This window comes from Erythrolamprus reginae, chromosome 6 (genome assembly GCF_031021105.1).
Source record: "Erythrolamprus reginae isolate rEryReg1 chromosome 6, rEryReg1.hap1, whole genome shotgun sequence".
Lineage (NCBI taxonomy): Eukaryota > Metazoa > Chordata > Lepidosauria > Squamata > Dipsadidae > Erythrolamprus > Erythrolamprus reginae.
Window position 1 is genome coordinate 85,684,480 of NC_091955.1, and position 16,237 is coordinate 85,700,716.

The window sequence follows — 16,237 nt, forward strand, 5'->3', positions numbered from 1 at the left end:
TACAAACTTAAAGTAAACAGCTCCAAACTCGACTGCAGGAAATACGACTTTAGTAACCAATTAGTTGATGCATGGAACTCACTACCTGACTCTGTAGTATCATCACCTAACCCCCAAATTTTACCCTTAGACTATCCACTGTTGACCTCTACCGATTCCTAAGAGGTCAGTAAGGGGAGGTGCATAAGTGCACCAGAGTGCCTTCCATCCCCTGTCCTAATGTTTCTCTCTTACAAGTATCATGTACATAAACATTGTTATATCTTTGTATACTACCAATATATGTACAGTACTTGACAATATAAATAAATAAATAAAATCTCTCTGTTAATCCAACGGAGCTTACTTTACATGAACTTGCATAAAATCAGGGCTTGAAAGCCATAAGATCTTGACTCCCTTAAAGAAAATTTATGGTTATCCTTTCAAACCAATGACTGTCGGATGAAAAATTTTAGTAGTTTTCTAAACATTGATGGCCAACATGCTTGGTATGTTTTTCTACATCAGATCTGTAATCACCGTTTTAAGAAAGATGTTAAAGAGCAGATCATTATAAGCAAAAGAACATTAACAAATATGTTCCACATTGGTACACATTAGTTTCCCGATATCCTAAAACAGGGGTCTTGAAACTTGATGACTTTAAGACTTGTGAACTTCAACTCCCAGAATTCTTTGCTTTGTTGGCTGAGGAATTCTGGGAATTGTAGCCAACAAGTCTTGAAGTTGCCAAGTTTTAAGACCCCTGTCTTAAGGTGATACCTTGAACAGAAAAACTCTAGTTATACAGCTAAAAGTGCATGATGCCACCTTGTTCAGGTGTGCAGAGGTATCTTTGCATTTATAAAAATGTAAGTTGATTTGCAAATGAGACATATTATCCAAAAGTGTTAAATTAACAAAGGCTCAGAGGGGCCTGAAAAACCATATCTGCTGAAATAGTATTTCATAATAATAGTATTTCAAGTCTGGTGAAGTAATACCTTATCCCACCAGACTTGAAATACTGGGATTAGACAATTTACAACTACGTCACCTCTGATCTGATCTAAATGTAGTTCATAAAATCATATACTAAAATGTCCTTCCTGTTAATGACTACTTCACCTTCAACCGCAGCAATACACGAGCACGTAATAGATTCAAACTAAATGCAAACCTCTCCAAATGCGACTGCAGAAAATACGACTTCAGCAGTAGAGTGACCAATGTCTGGAATGCACTACTTTCCTCTGGCCAATGCTGGGCACGTTTAATTTATGCATGGTATGTCTGTGTGTGTGTCTGTTAGCATATGGGGTTTTTTAAATATTTAAATATTTTAAATTGTCTGATTGCTTATGATTTGTTACTACATGTTGTGAGCCGCCCCGAGTCTTCGGAGAGGGGCGGCATACAAATCTAAGTAATAAATAAATAAAATAAATGCTGTTAATTCTCTGGAGGGCTATCCTATCTGCCACTGTGTAATTGGCAAACCATACACAGGTGCAATAAATTAAAATTATTTAGAATAGAATAGAATAGGATTTTATTGGCCAAGTGTGTTTGGACACACAAGGAATTTGTCTTGGTGCATATGCTCTCAGTGTACATAAAAGAAAAAGATACATTTGTCAAGAATCATGCGGTACAACATTTAATGATTGTCATAGGGGTCAAAAAGCAATGAAGAAACAATCAATATTAATAAAAATCTTAGGATACAAGCAACAAGTTACAGTCATACAGTCATAGGTGGGAGGAAAAAGATGATAGGAATGATGAGAAAAACTAGTAGAAATAGAAGTGCAGATTTAGGAAAAAGTCTGACATTGTTGAGGGAATTATTTGTTTAGTAGAGTGATGGCGTTCAGGGGGAAAAAACTGTTCTTGTGTCTAGTTGTCTTGGTGTGCAGTGCTCTGTAGTGACGTTTTGAGGGTAGGAGTTGAAACAATTTATGTCCAGGATGCGAGGGGTCAGTAAATATTTTCCCCGCCCTCTTTTTGACTCATGCAGTAGACAGGTCCTCAGTGGAAGGCAGGTTGGCAGCAATTGTTTTTTCTGCAGTTCTGATTATCCTCTGAAGTCTGTGTCGGTCCTGTTGGGTTGCAGCACCAAACCAGACAGTTATAGATGTGCAGATGACAGTTATATAGTGCAGCAGTAGGAGGTCACCAGCAGTTATTCATTCAGTTGTTGTTTCCTGAGAAGCCTCAGGTAGTATAAACTCTGCTGGGCCCTTTTGATCAGTGCTACAATGTGAGGACCCCAGGTCAAATCCTCTTTTATGCTAATGCCCCAAAACTTAAAACTGGCCACTTGCTTCACTTGGTCCACATTGATAGCAAAGGGCTCGATGTCTGATCTATTCCTTCTATAGTCCACTATAAACTCCTTGGCCTTACTGGTGTTAAGGACCAAGTTATTGTCTCCACACTATAAAAGCAGCGGGGCCACCTAATTTGGGAGCGATACACGATCCCAGTCTGTAGCCTTCTCCATGGCTAACCATCTGCATCAGCTATCACAACAGGTTGAAATTGGTGGGCTAACTAAATTGCTATCCCTAGTAAATCTTGCCTGATACATGTTGTGTTTGGGCCTGAGCCAGCTGTTGCTCCCACAAATGGGAGAGATGCGGCACAAAGTGAATGTGAAAGCCTGGCTGACAGCCAGGAAGATGTAGTAGACAGCCAGGAAGATGTGGCAGACAGCCAGGAAGATGTGCAGAGAGCCAGGAGGATTCAGCAGACAGCCCAGGGGATTTGGCCTGCAGTCCCTCGGACAGTTTGTCCTCGCTCAGTTCGTCTGCAGAGCAATATATTGATTTACGTAACCGAAGAGCTATGCAACGAAGGGATCGCTTTAAGAAGTATTATAAGTCATTGTAGGAGCACCTGGGCTGGGTGTGGTTCCCTTAATGAGGGCTAAAGGGATAAAAAGGGAACAGGGGCCAAAGCAAACTGTGGCTGTTTATCTGTGTTGTTTTGTGGTTCCTGCTTCGAAGTTTCTGTGCCGTTGGAGTTTTCAACCCAGCTTTGTCAGACAAGTGGGAGGTGAAAACTCTGGGACTTGCTGTTCGCTTCCAAAGATTCAAAAGGACTCCTGAAACGTCTTTGCTCATTCCAGGTTGTCTTTGTTTGTTTTTCCCTGTGTTTTTTTGGTATGCAGCTGAAGTAAGCCTTGCATTGTTTTCAGACATTAAGAACTGTTTTTTGAGTTTATCTATTTTTGTTTATCTAATACAAGTTTGCTGATTAGCAAAGCACGTGTGTGTGTATGATTTCTTTTCATTGGACTATTACACATTGCCGAGCCAGTCAGGCAGAACAATACATAAGCTAATGAACTCAGTCACCAGAAGACTCCAAGACTGAGAATTAAAATAGGAACATCCCAGAAGGAGGCAGTATTTAACCATGTCTGTATTGTTCCTTTAAAAAAAAAATGACATGGATATATCATCAAGAGTGACGCTTGATCCCAGGGAGAGTTTACTTTTTAAAATAATATCAGATGTGGCTTCCTACTGCAGGGAAATGTACCAGGCCGACTCTAAGCAAACTCTGGTTTAAAGGAAGTCTTGTTTATAGGAGCAGCGTTAGGTTAAGCACTTATTGACAGTGAAATGATGTCAAATTCAAAGTGTTCGGAAACTTCAGATCGTGCAGAATGCAGCTGCGAGAGCTATCATGGGCTTCCCTAAATACGCCCATGTTACACCAACACTCCGCAGTCTGCATTGGTTGCCGATCCGTTTCCGGTCACAATTCAAAGTGTTGGTTATGACCTATAAAGACCTTTATGGCACCGGACCAGAATATCTCTGGGACCGCCTTCTGCCGCACGAATCCCAGCGACCAGTTAGGTCCCACAGAGTTGGCCTTCTCCGGGTCCTGTCAACTAAACAATGTTGTTTGGCGGGACCCAGGGGAAGAGCCTTCTCTGTGGTGGCCCCGACCCTTTGGAACCAACTTCCCCCAGATATCAGAGTTGCCCTCACCCTCCTAGCCTTTCGTAAGCTCCTTAAAACCCACCTCTGTCGTCAGGCATGGGGGAATTGATACTTTCCCTCCCCCTAGGCTTATAAAAATGTATGCATGGTATGCTAGTATGTATGATTGGTTTCTAAATTGGGGTTTTAAATTAACTTAAATATTAGATTTGTTTACATTGTATTATTACTGCTGTGAGCCGCCCCGAGTCTGCGGAGAGGGGCGGCATACAAATCTGATTAATAAATAAATAAATTCTTTTAATGCAATCTTTACTTCTAAACCCACTGTGGTCTTTCAGAACAGACCTTGAGTGCTAAATGAGGTGCAAAATATTTCTAAGGAAAATTCAAGGTATTTTTCTTTTCCTTTTTTGCTTGCCAAGCTTATTAAAGGTCACGAACAATGCCGTTTGCATAATTATATCATTTCAGAACTAAGAGAAGGATGAATCATCTATTTCCCACAGAGACATGAGAAAACAGCTTGATATTCACCTCAGACCTCCCCACCCCCATTAAAATGCAAGGTAATGGTGCACCTGTTCACATATCCATCGAACGGGCCCTGAGCATATTTCCTCATTGTTGCATTCCAATGGCACTGTTGACATTTGGCTACCATTTTCCCTCACTTATTTTGATCAAATGTCCCGGGAGGGGTGAGTAATCGTGCGTGTATTAAAAAAACTGGCAAATGGAAGGATAAAAAACTCCCCATGAATCAAGAATTGGCCTGTCTCCCCCCATTACCCTGGTGGGGGATTATTGACCCCCTCAGAGAGGGTTCGCAACTTGGGCGTCCTCCTTGATCCACAGCTAACATCGGAACACCATCTTTCGGCTGTGGCGAGGAGGGCGTTTGCCCAGGTTCGCCTGGTGCACCAGTTGCGGCCCTATTTGGACAGGGAGTCATTGCTCACAGTCACTCATGCCCTCATCACCTCGAGGTTCGACTACTGCAATGCTCTCTAAATGAGGCTACCTTTGAAGAGTGTTCGGAAACTGGAACTGTGTTCTACCCCATCCTGCCTGCTTCCCAGCTAACAGACAGATAACAGACAGCATAGCCCACAGCTGGATAATGGGCAAGGCAAGAGGCTAGCCTCCCTAATTTCTCAGGGTGTAAAGCAGACAGGGAAGAATTGTACTCCAGATTTGCAAGTTGCTGGTAATGTAGTCTTATAAATCCAAATAATAAATAAAATAAAAAAATAAATAATATATAACAAGATCTAAGTATTGCCCACAAGATCATATGCTGCAACGTCCTGCCTGTCGGCGACTACTTCAGCTTCAACCACAACAACACAAGAGCACACAACAGATTTAAACTTAATATTAACCGCTCCAAACTTGACTGTAAAAAATATGACTTCAGTAACTGAGTTGTTGAAGCGTGGAACTCATTACCGGACTCCATAGTGTCATCCCCAAACCCCCAACACTTTACCCTTAGATTATCCAGGGTTGACCTATCCTGATTCCTAAGAGGTCAGTAAGGGGTGAGTATAAGTGCACTAGAGTGCCTTCCGTCCTCTGTCCTATTGCTCTCCTATATCTCCTATACCTTTCTTCTATTCCTATATCTCTTCTTCTATTCTTTCATTGATATGTTCTATTACTATACCTTATTTTCTATTATTTCTTAGATATATTTTACTATGAGTATCTCCTCTATAACCTTCATCATGTATTTTACTATTTGTATATAGATATATACCCACTAAAACCCTCATTGTGTATTGGACAAAATAAATAAATAAAAATAAATAAATAATAAAGTAGCTTTAAGATTTAAGATTTAATTGGATTTGTATGCCGCCCCTTTCTGAGGACTCGGGGCGGCTCACAGCATGTACAGAAAAACAAGAAACAGTAATAACAGTAATAATAATCCAATTAATAATACATTAAAACACAAGCTTTAAAATTCTAACTAAAAAAACCCCCTATCAATACCATTCATTCAAGAATCAAACATATCCGGGCTTGTTTCCTATCTGATCTACTTGTTAAGGTTGACAGTTCCATATCAATATTTTTCAAACTTGTTAACTTTAAGATCAGCTAAAAGAATTCCCAGAATCTGTTCCCAGAATTCCCCAGCCAGCATGAGTTGAAGTCCACAAATTTTAACGTTGACAGGCTTGCAAAAACATTGCTGCAAACTTATTGAGACGGCCTCTTCCAGAATTACCAGTCAACAGGGCTTTGGGTTAAAAATTCAATCAATTACAATCTCAATACATGTGGAGGCAGCAGAACTGAGAATAATTCACATATTGCAGTGACAGTTGTATCTAAGAATAAACATGTTAAGTATCCCTGGGAATATTTGCACTGACATTTGTTAATCATGCATGAGTTATGGATGTGATTCTTTGAATCATTTTTACCCATACCTCGCAAAGAAAAACCTCTAAGGCACCTAGCAAATTCAAAATTATCATAATTTAGAAAAGTTAAGCAGGTAAGACGTTAAAAGCAAGAACAGAATCGGAATGATTCATTTTCCAGGCGTAGCTAAGTAAAGAAGTTTTCACCAAATGCAGATCAGAGTCACTTGGGAATTCACAAAACATCCCAGAGCATCACAAGTTCAGAATACCAATTCAGGGCCATTAGCAAACACAGATGTGGAGCAGACTCATCTTAATGATGATATCATAGCTATTATATCACCTACCTGATGAGGAGTTAGTGGAGAAAGCAAACTTCTCAGGTGTAATCATCATAGCAAAGGCCTTACGCAGTTTATACAATGTTGATTCTAGAAATAAAGATTGCAACAAAGGGAAATTGATAAACCAAGGCCTTTGCAAATAGTTTGCACCCTTCTAAAAAATCTAAAAAGAACTAAGCTCTTGAGATTGTTTTTTTGTTGGTCGTCTTGACCTTCTCTGGGGAAAAAATCATCAATGACAAAATTGGAGCTACATTAGATCACCTTTATTTGAAAAAAAAAAGCTTTATTGGGCTAGAGCAGAGTGAGAATTGGGATATAAAAGTTTGATAGTTATTATAGCCTGACGTCAATACCAGGGAAGATTTCAGAAAAGATAATCGAGTAAAGAGTCAATGAATACTTAGAAGCAAACAAAGTGATAACCAAAAGCCAACATGGGTTTCTCAAGAACAGATCATGTCAGACTAGTCTTATAGCATTCTTTGACAAAGTGAAAAAAATAGTGGACTAGGGGAATTTAGATTTGTATGCCGCCCCTCTCTGTAGACTCGGGGCGGCTCACAGCAATAATAAAGACAATGTAAAGCAAATCTAATAATTTAAAAAACACTAAAAATCCCATTATTAAGAGCAAACATACACACAAACATACCATGTATAAACTGTATGTCTCAATTCCCCCATGCCTGACGGCAGAGGTGGGTTTTAAGAAGTTTATGAAAGGCAAGGAGGGTGGGGGCAGTTCTAATCTCCGGGGGGAGCTGGTTCCAGAGGGTCGGGGCTGCCACAGAGAAGGCTCTTCCCCTGGGTCCCGCCAAACAACATTGTTTAGTTGACGGGACCCGGAGAAGGCCAACTCTGTGGGACCTAACCGGTCGCTGGGATTCGTGTGACAGAAGGCGGTCCCAGAGATATTCTGGTCCGATGCCATGAAGGGCTGTCGAATGTGGTTTACTTGGACTTCAGTAAAGCTTTTGGCAAAGTAGACTATAACCTAGTGCTAAACAAACTAGAAAAAGGTGGGATGGACAGATATACCACCAGATAGATTCAAAACTGCACTCAACATGTAGTGCTCAATGGAACTACATCTATATGGAGGAGTGTATGCAGTCGAATACCCAAAGCTCTGTTTTAGGCCCAGTACTCTTCAACATCTTCATCAATGACTTGGACGAGGGGATAGATGGGGAACTTATTACATTTGCAGATGACACCAAACTGGCAGGAATAACCAATACTTCAGAAGATAGGTGCAAAATATAGACAAACTTCAACAATGGATGGTGAAAAAAGTAAGGTTCTACATTTAGGCAAGAAAAACAAAATGCACAGGTACAGTATAGGTGGTACATTGCTCAACAGTAGTAACTGTGAGAGGGAGTCCTAGTGAACAACCATTTAAATATGAGCCAGCAATGTGCAGCAGCTGTCAAAAAAGCCAACACAGTTCTAGTCAGCATTAACAGGGATAGAATCAAGATCACATGAAGGGTTAATACCACTTTACAAGGCCTTGGTAAGGCCACACTTGGAAAGATGCATTCAGTTTTGGTCCCCATGATGCAAAAAGGATATTGAGACTCTAGAAAAAGTGCAGAGAAGAGCAACAAAAATGATTAGTGGACTGGAGGTTAAAACATATCAAGAATGGTTGCAGGAACTGGGCATGGCTAGTTTAATTAAAAGAAGGACCAGGGGAGACATGATAGCAGTCTTCCAGTATCTCGGGGTTGTCACAAAGAAGAAGGAGTCAAACTATTCTCTAAAGCACCTGAGGGTAGAACAAGAAGCAATGGGTGGAAAATAAAAAAGGAGAGAAGTAACTTAGAACTAAGGAGAAATTTCCTGATAGTCAGAACAGTTGATCAGTGGAACAGCTTGCCTCCAGAAGTTGTGAATGTCTCAACACGGGAAGTTATTAAGCGGATGTTGGATAACCATCTCTTTGAAGTAGTGTAAGGTTTCCTGCCTAAGCAGGGGGTTGGACTAGAAGACCTCCAAGGTCCCTTCCAACTCTGTTGTTGTTGTTGTTGTTGTTGTTGTTATTATTATTATTATTATTATTATTATTATTATTATTATTACTACAAATCAACTGGACCTCATAGTGGTCGGCTAATACAAATCTTATGTTTATTTGGTGGACAAGTAAGAAAGTGACTTGATTTTTTCGCTGGTTATACCATTCCAGAAGAATTAACTCGGACTAGAGAGCAGTCTTAATTATTGCTGTAACATTAACAGAAGGATAGAATCAAGTTCATATGAAGTGTTAGTACCATTTTATAATGCTTTGGTAAGACCACACTTGGAATACTGCATCCAGTTTTGGTGACCGTGACATTAAAAAAGATGTGCAGATTTAGACTTTTTAGAGTGTAGAGAGGAGCAACAAAAATAATTAGGGACTGGAGGCTAAAAAATGGTTACAAGAACTGGGTATGTCTAGTTTTATGAAATGAAGGACAAAGAGTAACAGGATAGCAGTGTTCCAGAAGTAGGTTCAGTAACTTAAAAGAAGGATTTAGGGGTAGTGATTTATGGCAGTCTCAAAATGGGTGAACAGTGCGGTCAGGTGGTAGGGAAAGCAAGTAGAATGCTTGGCTGCATAGCTAGAGGTATAACAAGCAGGAAGAGGGAGATTGCGATCCGGCTGTATAGAGCGCTGGTGAGACCCCATTTGGAACACTGTGTACAGCTCTGGAGACCTCACCTATAAAATGATATTGATTAAATTGAAGGGGTCCAAAGACGGGCTACAAAAATGGTGGAAGGTCTTAAGCATAAAATTTATCATGAAAGACTTACTGAACTCCATCTGTATAGTCTGGAGGACAGAAGGAAAAGGGGGAACATGATCGAAACATTTAAATATGTTAAAGGGTTAAATAAGGTTCAGGAGGGAAGTGTTTTTAATAGGAAAGTGAACACAAGAACAAGGGGACACAATCTGAGGTTAGTTGGGGGAAAGATCAGAAGCAACATGAAAAAATATTATTTTACTGAAAGAGTAGTAGATGTTTGGAACAAACTTCCAGCAGACGTGGTTGGTAAATCCACAGTAACTGAATTTAAACATGCCTGGGATAAACATAGATCCATCCTAAGATAAAATACAGGAAATAGTATAAGGGCAGACTAGATGGACCATGAGGTCTTTTTCTGCCGTCAGTCTTCTATGTTTCTAAGATTGGACAACCATTCGTCTGAAGTGGGATAAGATCCTCTGCTTGAATAGGGGGATGGACTACAAGACCTCCGTGACCCCTTCCAACCCTATTATCCAGTTATTCTGCTGATTAAGGGACAAAAATAATGAGGCTTACAAGTTATGTAGGATGGGTACCCAGCAACAGAAATACAAATCCCGTCTCACTTTTTTTCCAAAACCTCTTCAGCTTCAGGGAGGGGCGACTCTCCTTTTCTGGCCCCCAAAGTGGCATTTCCCTTGCCCAGATAGGAGGAAGCTCTATGGTCAATTGGATTCTAGGCCCGCCCACTTCTTCCCTACTGCCTCACAAGAACACATCAACAATGCCCAGGTTTGCTGTTAGAATATTGGCAATATTCTATAGAAGGCCTTCAAAACCTCTCTCCCTTGAAGGATGTCCCATTGACTGGCCATGAAATGCTCTCGCCAGCGCTTCTGAAACTGACATTTTATGGTTGACTGATTTTTTAAAAAAAATAATAATAAAAAATTAAAACCATTCATCCTACTCTAAATCAAGTTACAGGGTGGTGCTCAAAACATTTCTGTACATTAAAAACCATACCTCCCCCTTTATTATTCTTTAAGGAAACACCCTGTTTCCCCGATAGTAAGACACCCCCGATTGTAAGACGTATCAGGGGTTTCAGGGGGGTCGGCTAATATAAGCCGTACCCCGAAAGTAAGACATATGTCTTACTTTCGGGGAAACACGGGGGTATTGCCGCCTCCCTCTCATCTAGCTGCGCGCAGCCTCCTGCCCACGTCTGCACCGTCCCCCTCCCCATACGTCGCCGCGTCTGCCACCTCCCTCTGATCTTAATGAGCGCCGCCTCCTGCCCACTTCCGCGCCACCCCCCTCTCCATACGTCACCGCGTCTGCCGCCTCCGTCTGATCCAAACGAGCGCCGCCTCCTGCCCACTTCCGCGCCGCCCCCCTCTCCATACGTCACCACGCCGTCCCCCTCTCCATACGTCACCGCGCCGTCCCCTGCACTTGTCACTGCCGCCTCCTGCTTAAAATTTATTTATTTATTTTATTTATTACTTAGATTTGTATGCCGCCCCTCTCCGAAGACTCGGGGCGGCTCACAACATGTAGAAACAAATCATAAGCAATCAGACAAATTTAAAATATTTAAATATTTAAAAACCCCATATGCTAACAGACACACACACAGACATACCATGCACAAATCAAACTGCCCCGGGGTACGGTAATGCACACAGTATTAATCATACATCAGTAAAACATACACACTGGCATACTGGGGTATCATCTGCTGTTTTGTGGTGAATACAATACTGTTCAGGTTGTTAATAAATGTTAATTTTATGGTTAAAACAAAAAATTTGACAATTTTTTTCCAATATAAGACATACCCCGAAAGTAAGACATAGTGGGGCTTTTGGGGATAAAAAGAAAGTAAAACACTGTCATACTTTCGGGGAAACACGGTATCATGGGGAAAAATTAGGAAGGCGTTGCCAACTTTTAAAAAATACATAGTTTTTTTTAAAGAAGTTGTATATCTTTCTAAAGCTAAAATGTTTTATGTTTAATAAACATTTTGGCTTTAACAAAACACTGTGTGTATTGTTTAACGACAATACACACAGTGTTCTTCCTTTTATTAATTTATAAATTGTCCTTGATTTTTTTAAAAAACAAAAAAACTAGCAAATCTGAGTGAACGTGCGGCTGTTTGAATGAGGCTTCTCGTTGGTGGTTTCTTCTCGTTCACTTCATGGCTTTGGGCACAAAAAATCAGGCCGACACGATGAATTCTAGTTAAGCTGATTTATTGTTTACATGTAATCGAGTCAACTACCATATTTTTCAGAGTATAAAATGCACCTTTTTCCTCCCTAAAAGAGGCTGAAAATTTGGTGTGTCTTATATTCGGAATGTAGTTTTTTCTAAGCTTTTTTCTTTTTTAAAATATATATATATTTATTAACTTTTTCCATTTTTTTTAAAAAAAGAGTACATAATCATATTTACAGATGAATCTACATCATATATACATTCCTATTGACATTGTCTTTTAATTGCTTTTAGATTTCTTGATATTTTATTTCAATGCTTCTTTTAAGTTTCTTTTTTTTTGTCCATTGGTACCATTTTGTCCATGTTTCATAATAGTCTGATTCTTTTCGATTATTAAGTTTCATTGTCAATCTGTCCATCTCTGCACAGTCGTATATTTTCTTGATGATCTCATTATCTTCAGGTATTTGCGGATTTTTCCAGTTCTGTGCAAATACAATCCTTGCAGCTGTTGTAATATGCAAGCTTAAATATTTTACATTTTTAGAATAGGTACCTCTCATAATACCCAGTAGAAAAAACTCTGGCGTATATTCTATTTTTGTATTTGTTATTTGACACAACCAATTATTTAATTTTTTTCCAAACTTTTTTTTAGTCCTATCTAGGTGCTAATGATCTTCCCAGCAATTACCTTGTAAGCAATTTTATTGTTACTCTCTGTGAAGAATGCTTTCCAAGCCCTAAGTATTTGCAGGCTTTTTTCCATGTTTCTTTCCAGTTCTAGCCAGGTGCTAACAATGTTTCCAGCTCTTACCAGCTTGCAAGCTCTTTCAGTGTTACTCTCTGCGAAGAATGTTTTCCAAGCCCTAAGTCTGCAAACACTTTTTTTTCATTGCTCTACTTCAGGGTTAGGCAAAGTTGGCTCTTCTGAGACATGTGGACTTTAACTCCCAGAATTCCTAAACTAGCATGATTGTCTCAGGAATTCTGGGAGTTGAAGTCCACAAGTCATAGAAGAGCCAACTTTCCCTACCCTTGCACTTGCTCCAAATGTTTCTTTCCAGCCCTAACCAGGTGCTAATGTTCCCAGCTTACTGGCTTGCAAGCAGTTGCATTGTTACTCTCTCCGAATAAGGTATTTTTAAAGCCCTCACCAGGGGATAAAATAATGTGCTAAAGGTGACCAGACTAAGGACTCTAGCCAGATGCATATCTGGTAGCCAGATTTCCCCCCTATTTTCCTACCCCAAAACTAAGATGGATCTTATATTCTGAAAAATACGGTAATAGTCAGCACTGAATTGGTGCTAGGTAAAAGTCAACACAATTCAAGAGGAATTGGACATAAACCTTTTATGAGCATGTAATGATTCCAGACTGATTCCTCTCTTGACTCCACTACCAAGCTCTGCTCGTTCATCTCCTACACTTTCCCATGCAAGTTATTTTAAGTGTTGAATCCATTCCTCTTTCATTTTTCAAAGTTTTTTGTTGACATAAAGATTATTTTAAAAAGTGGTGTAGAAATAACATTCTATGTCCTCCATGTTACACCAACACTCTGCAATCTGCATTGGTTGGCGATCAATTTCCGGTCACAATTCAAAGTGATGGTTATGACCTATAAAGCCCTTCATGGCATCGGACCAAAATATCTCCGGGACCGCTTTCTGCCGCACGAATCCCAGCGACCGATTAGGTCCCACAGAGTTGGCCTTCTCCGGGTCCTGTCGACTAAACAATGTCGTCTGGCAGGCCCCAGGGGAAGAGCCTTCTCTGTGGCGGCCCCTACCCCTTGGAACCAGCTCCCCCCGAGATTAGAACTGCCCCCACCCTCCTTGCCTTTCGTAAACTCCTTAAAATCCACCTCTGCCGTCAGGCATGGGGGAATTGGGACACCTCCCCCAGGCCTATACAATTCATGTATGGTATGTTTGTGTGTATGTCTGCTTTAATAACGGGTTTTTTAAAATGTTTTAAAATTATTAGATTTGTTGTACATTGTTTTTATTGTTGCTGTGAGCTGCCCTGAGTCTACGGAGAGGGGCGGCATACAAATCTAATAAACAAACAAACAATAAGAGTGTTTGACATTTAGAGCCTGAGGAAGTGCAAATATTCCACTTACCACTTCAACCTTACACACTCCTTCTCATAGTCAAGGGATGAGTCAACAATGTGCAGCAGCAGCTAAAAAACCCAATACAGTCCTAAGCTGCATCAACAGGGGAATACACTCCAAGACCAGGGAAGTCTTAATACCACTCTACTACGCCCTGGTCAGACCACATCTGGAGTACCGTATTCAGTTCTGGTCACCACACTTCAAAAGAGACATTGAAACTCTGGAGAAGGTGCAAAAAAGAGCAACCAAGATGATTAAGGGATTGGAAACCAAGACTTACGAAGAGAGACTGAGGGAACTGGGCATGGATAGCCTAGAGAAAAGGAGGGCCAGAGCGGACATGATAGCAGTCTACAAGTATACGAGGGGATGTCACAGAGAGGAAGGGATCACTTTATTCTCCAGGGTACCAGAGGGCCGGACGAGGAACAACGGCTGGAAGCTGACCAAGGAGAGATTCAACATGGAGATAAGGAGGAACTTCCTGACGGTCAGAGTGATCAACCAATGGAACAACCTACCAGCGGACGTTGTGAACTCCAACACTCTGGACATTTTTAAGACAAGATTTAACTGCCACTTGACTGGTGTGCTATAGGGTTCCTGCTTGGGCAGGGGGTTGAACTTGATGCCTTCATGGTCCCTTTCAACTCTAAAAATAAGTAAGTAAGTAAGTAAGTAAGTAAGTAAGTAAGTAAGTAAGTAAGTAAGTAAGTAAGTAAGTAAGTAAATAAATACAATACAATACAATACAATACAATATTGTTAAGAGCTAGCCATAGCTGTTGTGAATATTATTGCCATTATTAATCCTAAAATAGAGCCCTGATATGAAAACCTGCCTGCTATTGCTTTTGACATTAATTCTACATTTAAAAAATGACCCACAAGCTTATCTTCAATCAATACTGTTTTGAGCCAGCAAAGTATTGATCGGTGCTGTTATCAAGGCTAGTTGAGACGTTTTTATTTTTCGAGCCTCATTCTTCAATCTACGTGGAGTTGTGAGTCATCTGCTTCAGATTTCCAAGCTGGAGGGGAGAAAAGAAAAGACCTTGAAAGAATCTCAGGAGAGAAATATGCAGAATCAATTTTTCTTGGGCCGTGAAAATAATAAAAGAAACCAGGCATAATTACAAACGGCAATTTCTTCCTCTTCACTCATATCATTTATAACCAGCTGTGTACAGCAGAATGCAATGAAATTACAATCAGATCTTCCAAGGAAGCTATTGAACTCCATTGTTTGTCTTCAAAATTATCATGGTAAAAATTTGGGGATGGATTTTATATTGTTCTTAACCATTTTGCTTCTGCACAGGGATGGGGAGTTGTTTATTTAGATATTTCTAAATTTTGCTGCTGTTTGACATATTTGAGCTTCTCACAGCTATGTCCCAACCTGAAAAGCTAACGCCCAGAAAATTTTTGCTTGGTTTAGGTGGCTTTAAGCACTGCCAATTCTTGAAAAACAAAAAGGATTGATAATGTTTGAGAGTATAAAAGCTGCATTTATTTATTTATTTATTTATTCATTCATTCATTCATTCATTCATTCATTCATTCATTCATTCATTCATTCATTCATTTATTTATTCAATTTTTATGCCGCCCTTCTCCTTAGACTCAGGGCGGCTTACAACATGTTAGCAATAGCACTTTTTAAGCTACACCCACATAATCGGTAGGGAATTTTTTTGAATTCCATCCCTTGGCCTCTTATCAGTCAACAGGAGTGCTGAATTACCACCAGCTCATCAAAGGAAGTGAGGGCTTGGCAGCACAAGGCAACAACAGCCAATGACTAAACAGCCTGCCACCAACAGCCCAATAGCTTTCAAGAAAGCCAAGCAGATAGACAATATTGGGAGAAGACTATTCTAAGACATTAAGGTGATCTGTAAGAAGTTTGCCTTTGAATCTTTACCCTTTAATTTCTTATGGAGTGAGGTCCTTAAGTATCACTAATCAGGGTGGTCAGATAGGATTGGCTGATTATAGCAACAGCAATAGCAAAGCATTTATTGGGCAAGTGTGATTGGACCCACAAGGAATTGGTCTCCAGTGCATAAACTCTCAGTGAACATACAAACAAAAAAACCCATACATCATAAATCATAAGACAATCATAAATTATAAGATACCAATAGGAGAAGATATTAAGGAAGATGAGAAGATGAGAAATACAAGTAGTCCCCGGGTTACGTCGTCCCCGATGTATGACGTTTCGTTGTTATGATGACCCGGAGACAACTTCGAAGCCACCGCTGCCGCCACCGCCTCCATTCAGGTGAAGGGATCTCCATGGTGGGCGGCGGCTTTGGAGACCCCGCGGAGATCCCCTCGCCCGAAACGGAGGTGGCGGCGGCTTCAAGGGACCAACAGCTGGTCCTTCTCGGTGCTGCGTTGCTGTAGCCTCCGAGGCTGCCCACCACGGAGATCCCCTCGCCTGAAT

The 16,237-nt window shown here is 40.5% G+C and overlaps 1 protein-coding gene across 4 annotated transcripts in view; it reads right to left on the reverse strand.

Moving 5' to 3' along the window:
- Positions 1-16,237, reverse strand: part of LOC139169065 (perilipin-3-like) — a 46,664-nt gene that overhangs the window by 27,243 nt on the left and 3,184 nt on the right. For 3 of the 4 annotated variants that reach the window (XM_070754865.1, XM_070754867.1, XM_070754864.1), the window contains exons 2-3: positions 14,671-14,813; positions 6,670-6,753 (exon numbers count right to left, since the gene is read on the reverse strand). In XM_070754865.1, coding sequence (XP_070610966.1) covers positions 6,670-6,718 — 49 coding nt within the window. In that variant the 5' untranslated portion in view covers positions 6,719-6,753; positions 14,671-14,813. Of the gene's footprint in view, positions 1-6,669; positions 6,754-14,303; positions 14,435-14,670; positions 14,814-16,237 lie in introns of all 4 variants that reach the window. The other variant, XM_070754866.1, reaches the window with a different exon arrangement.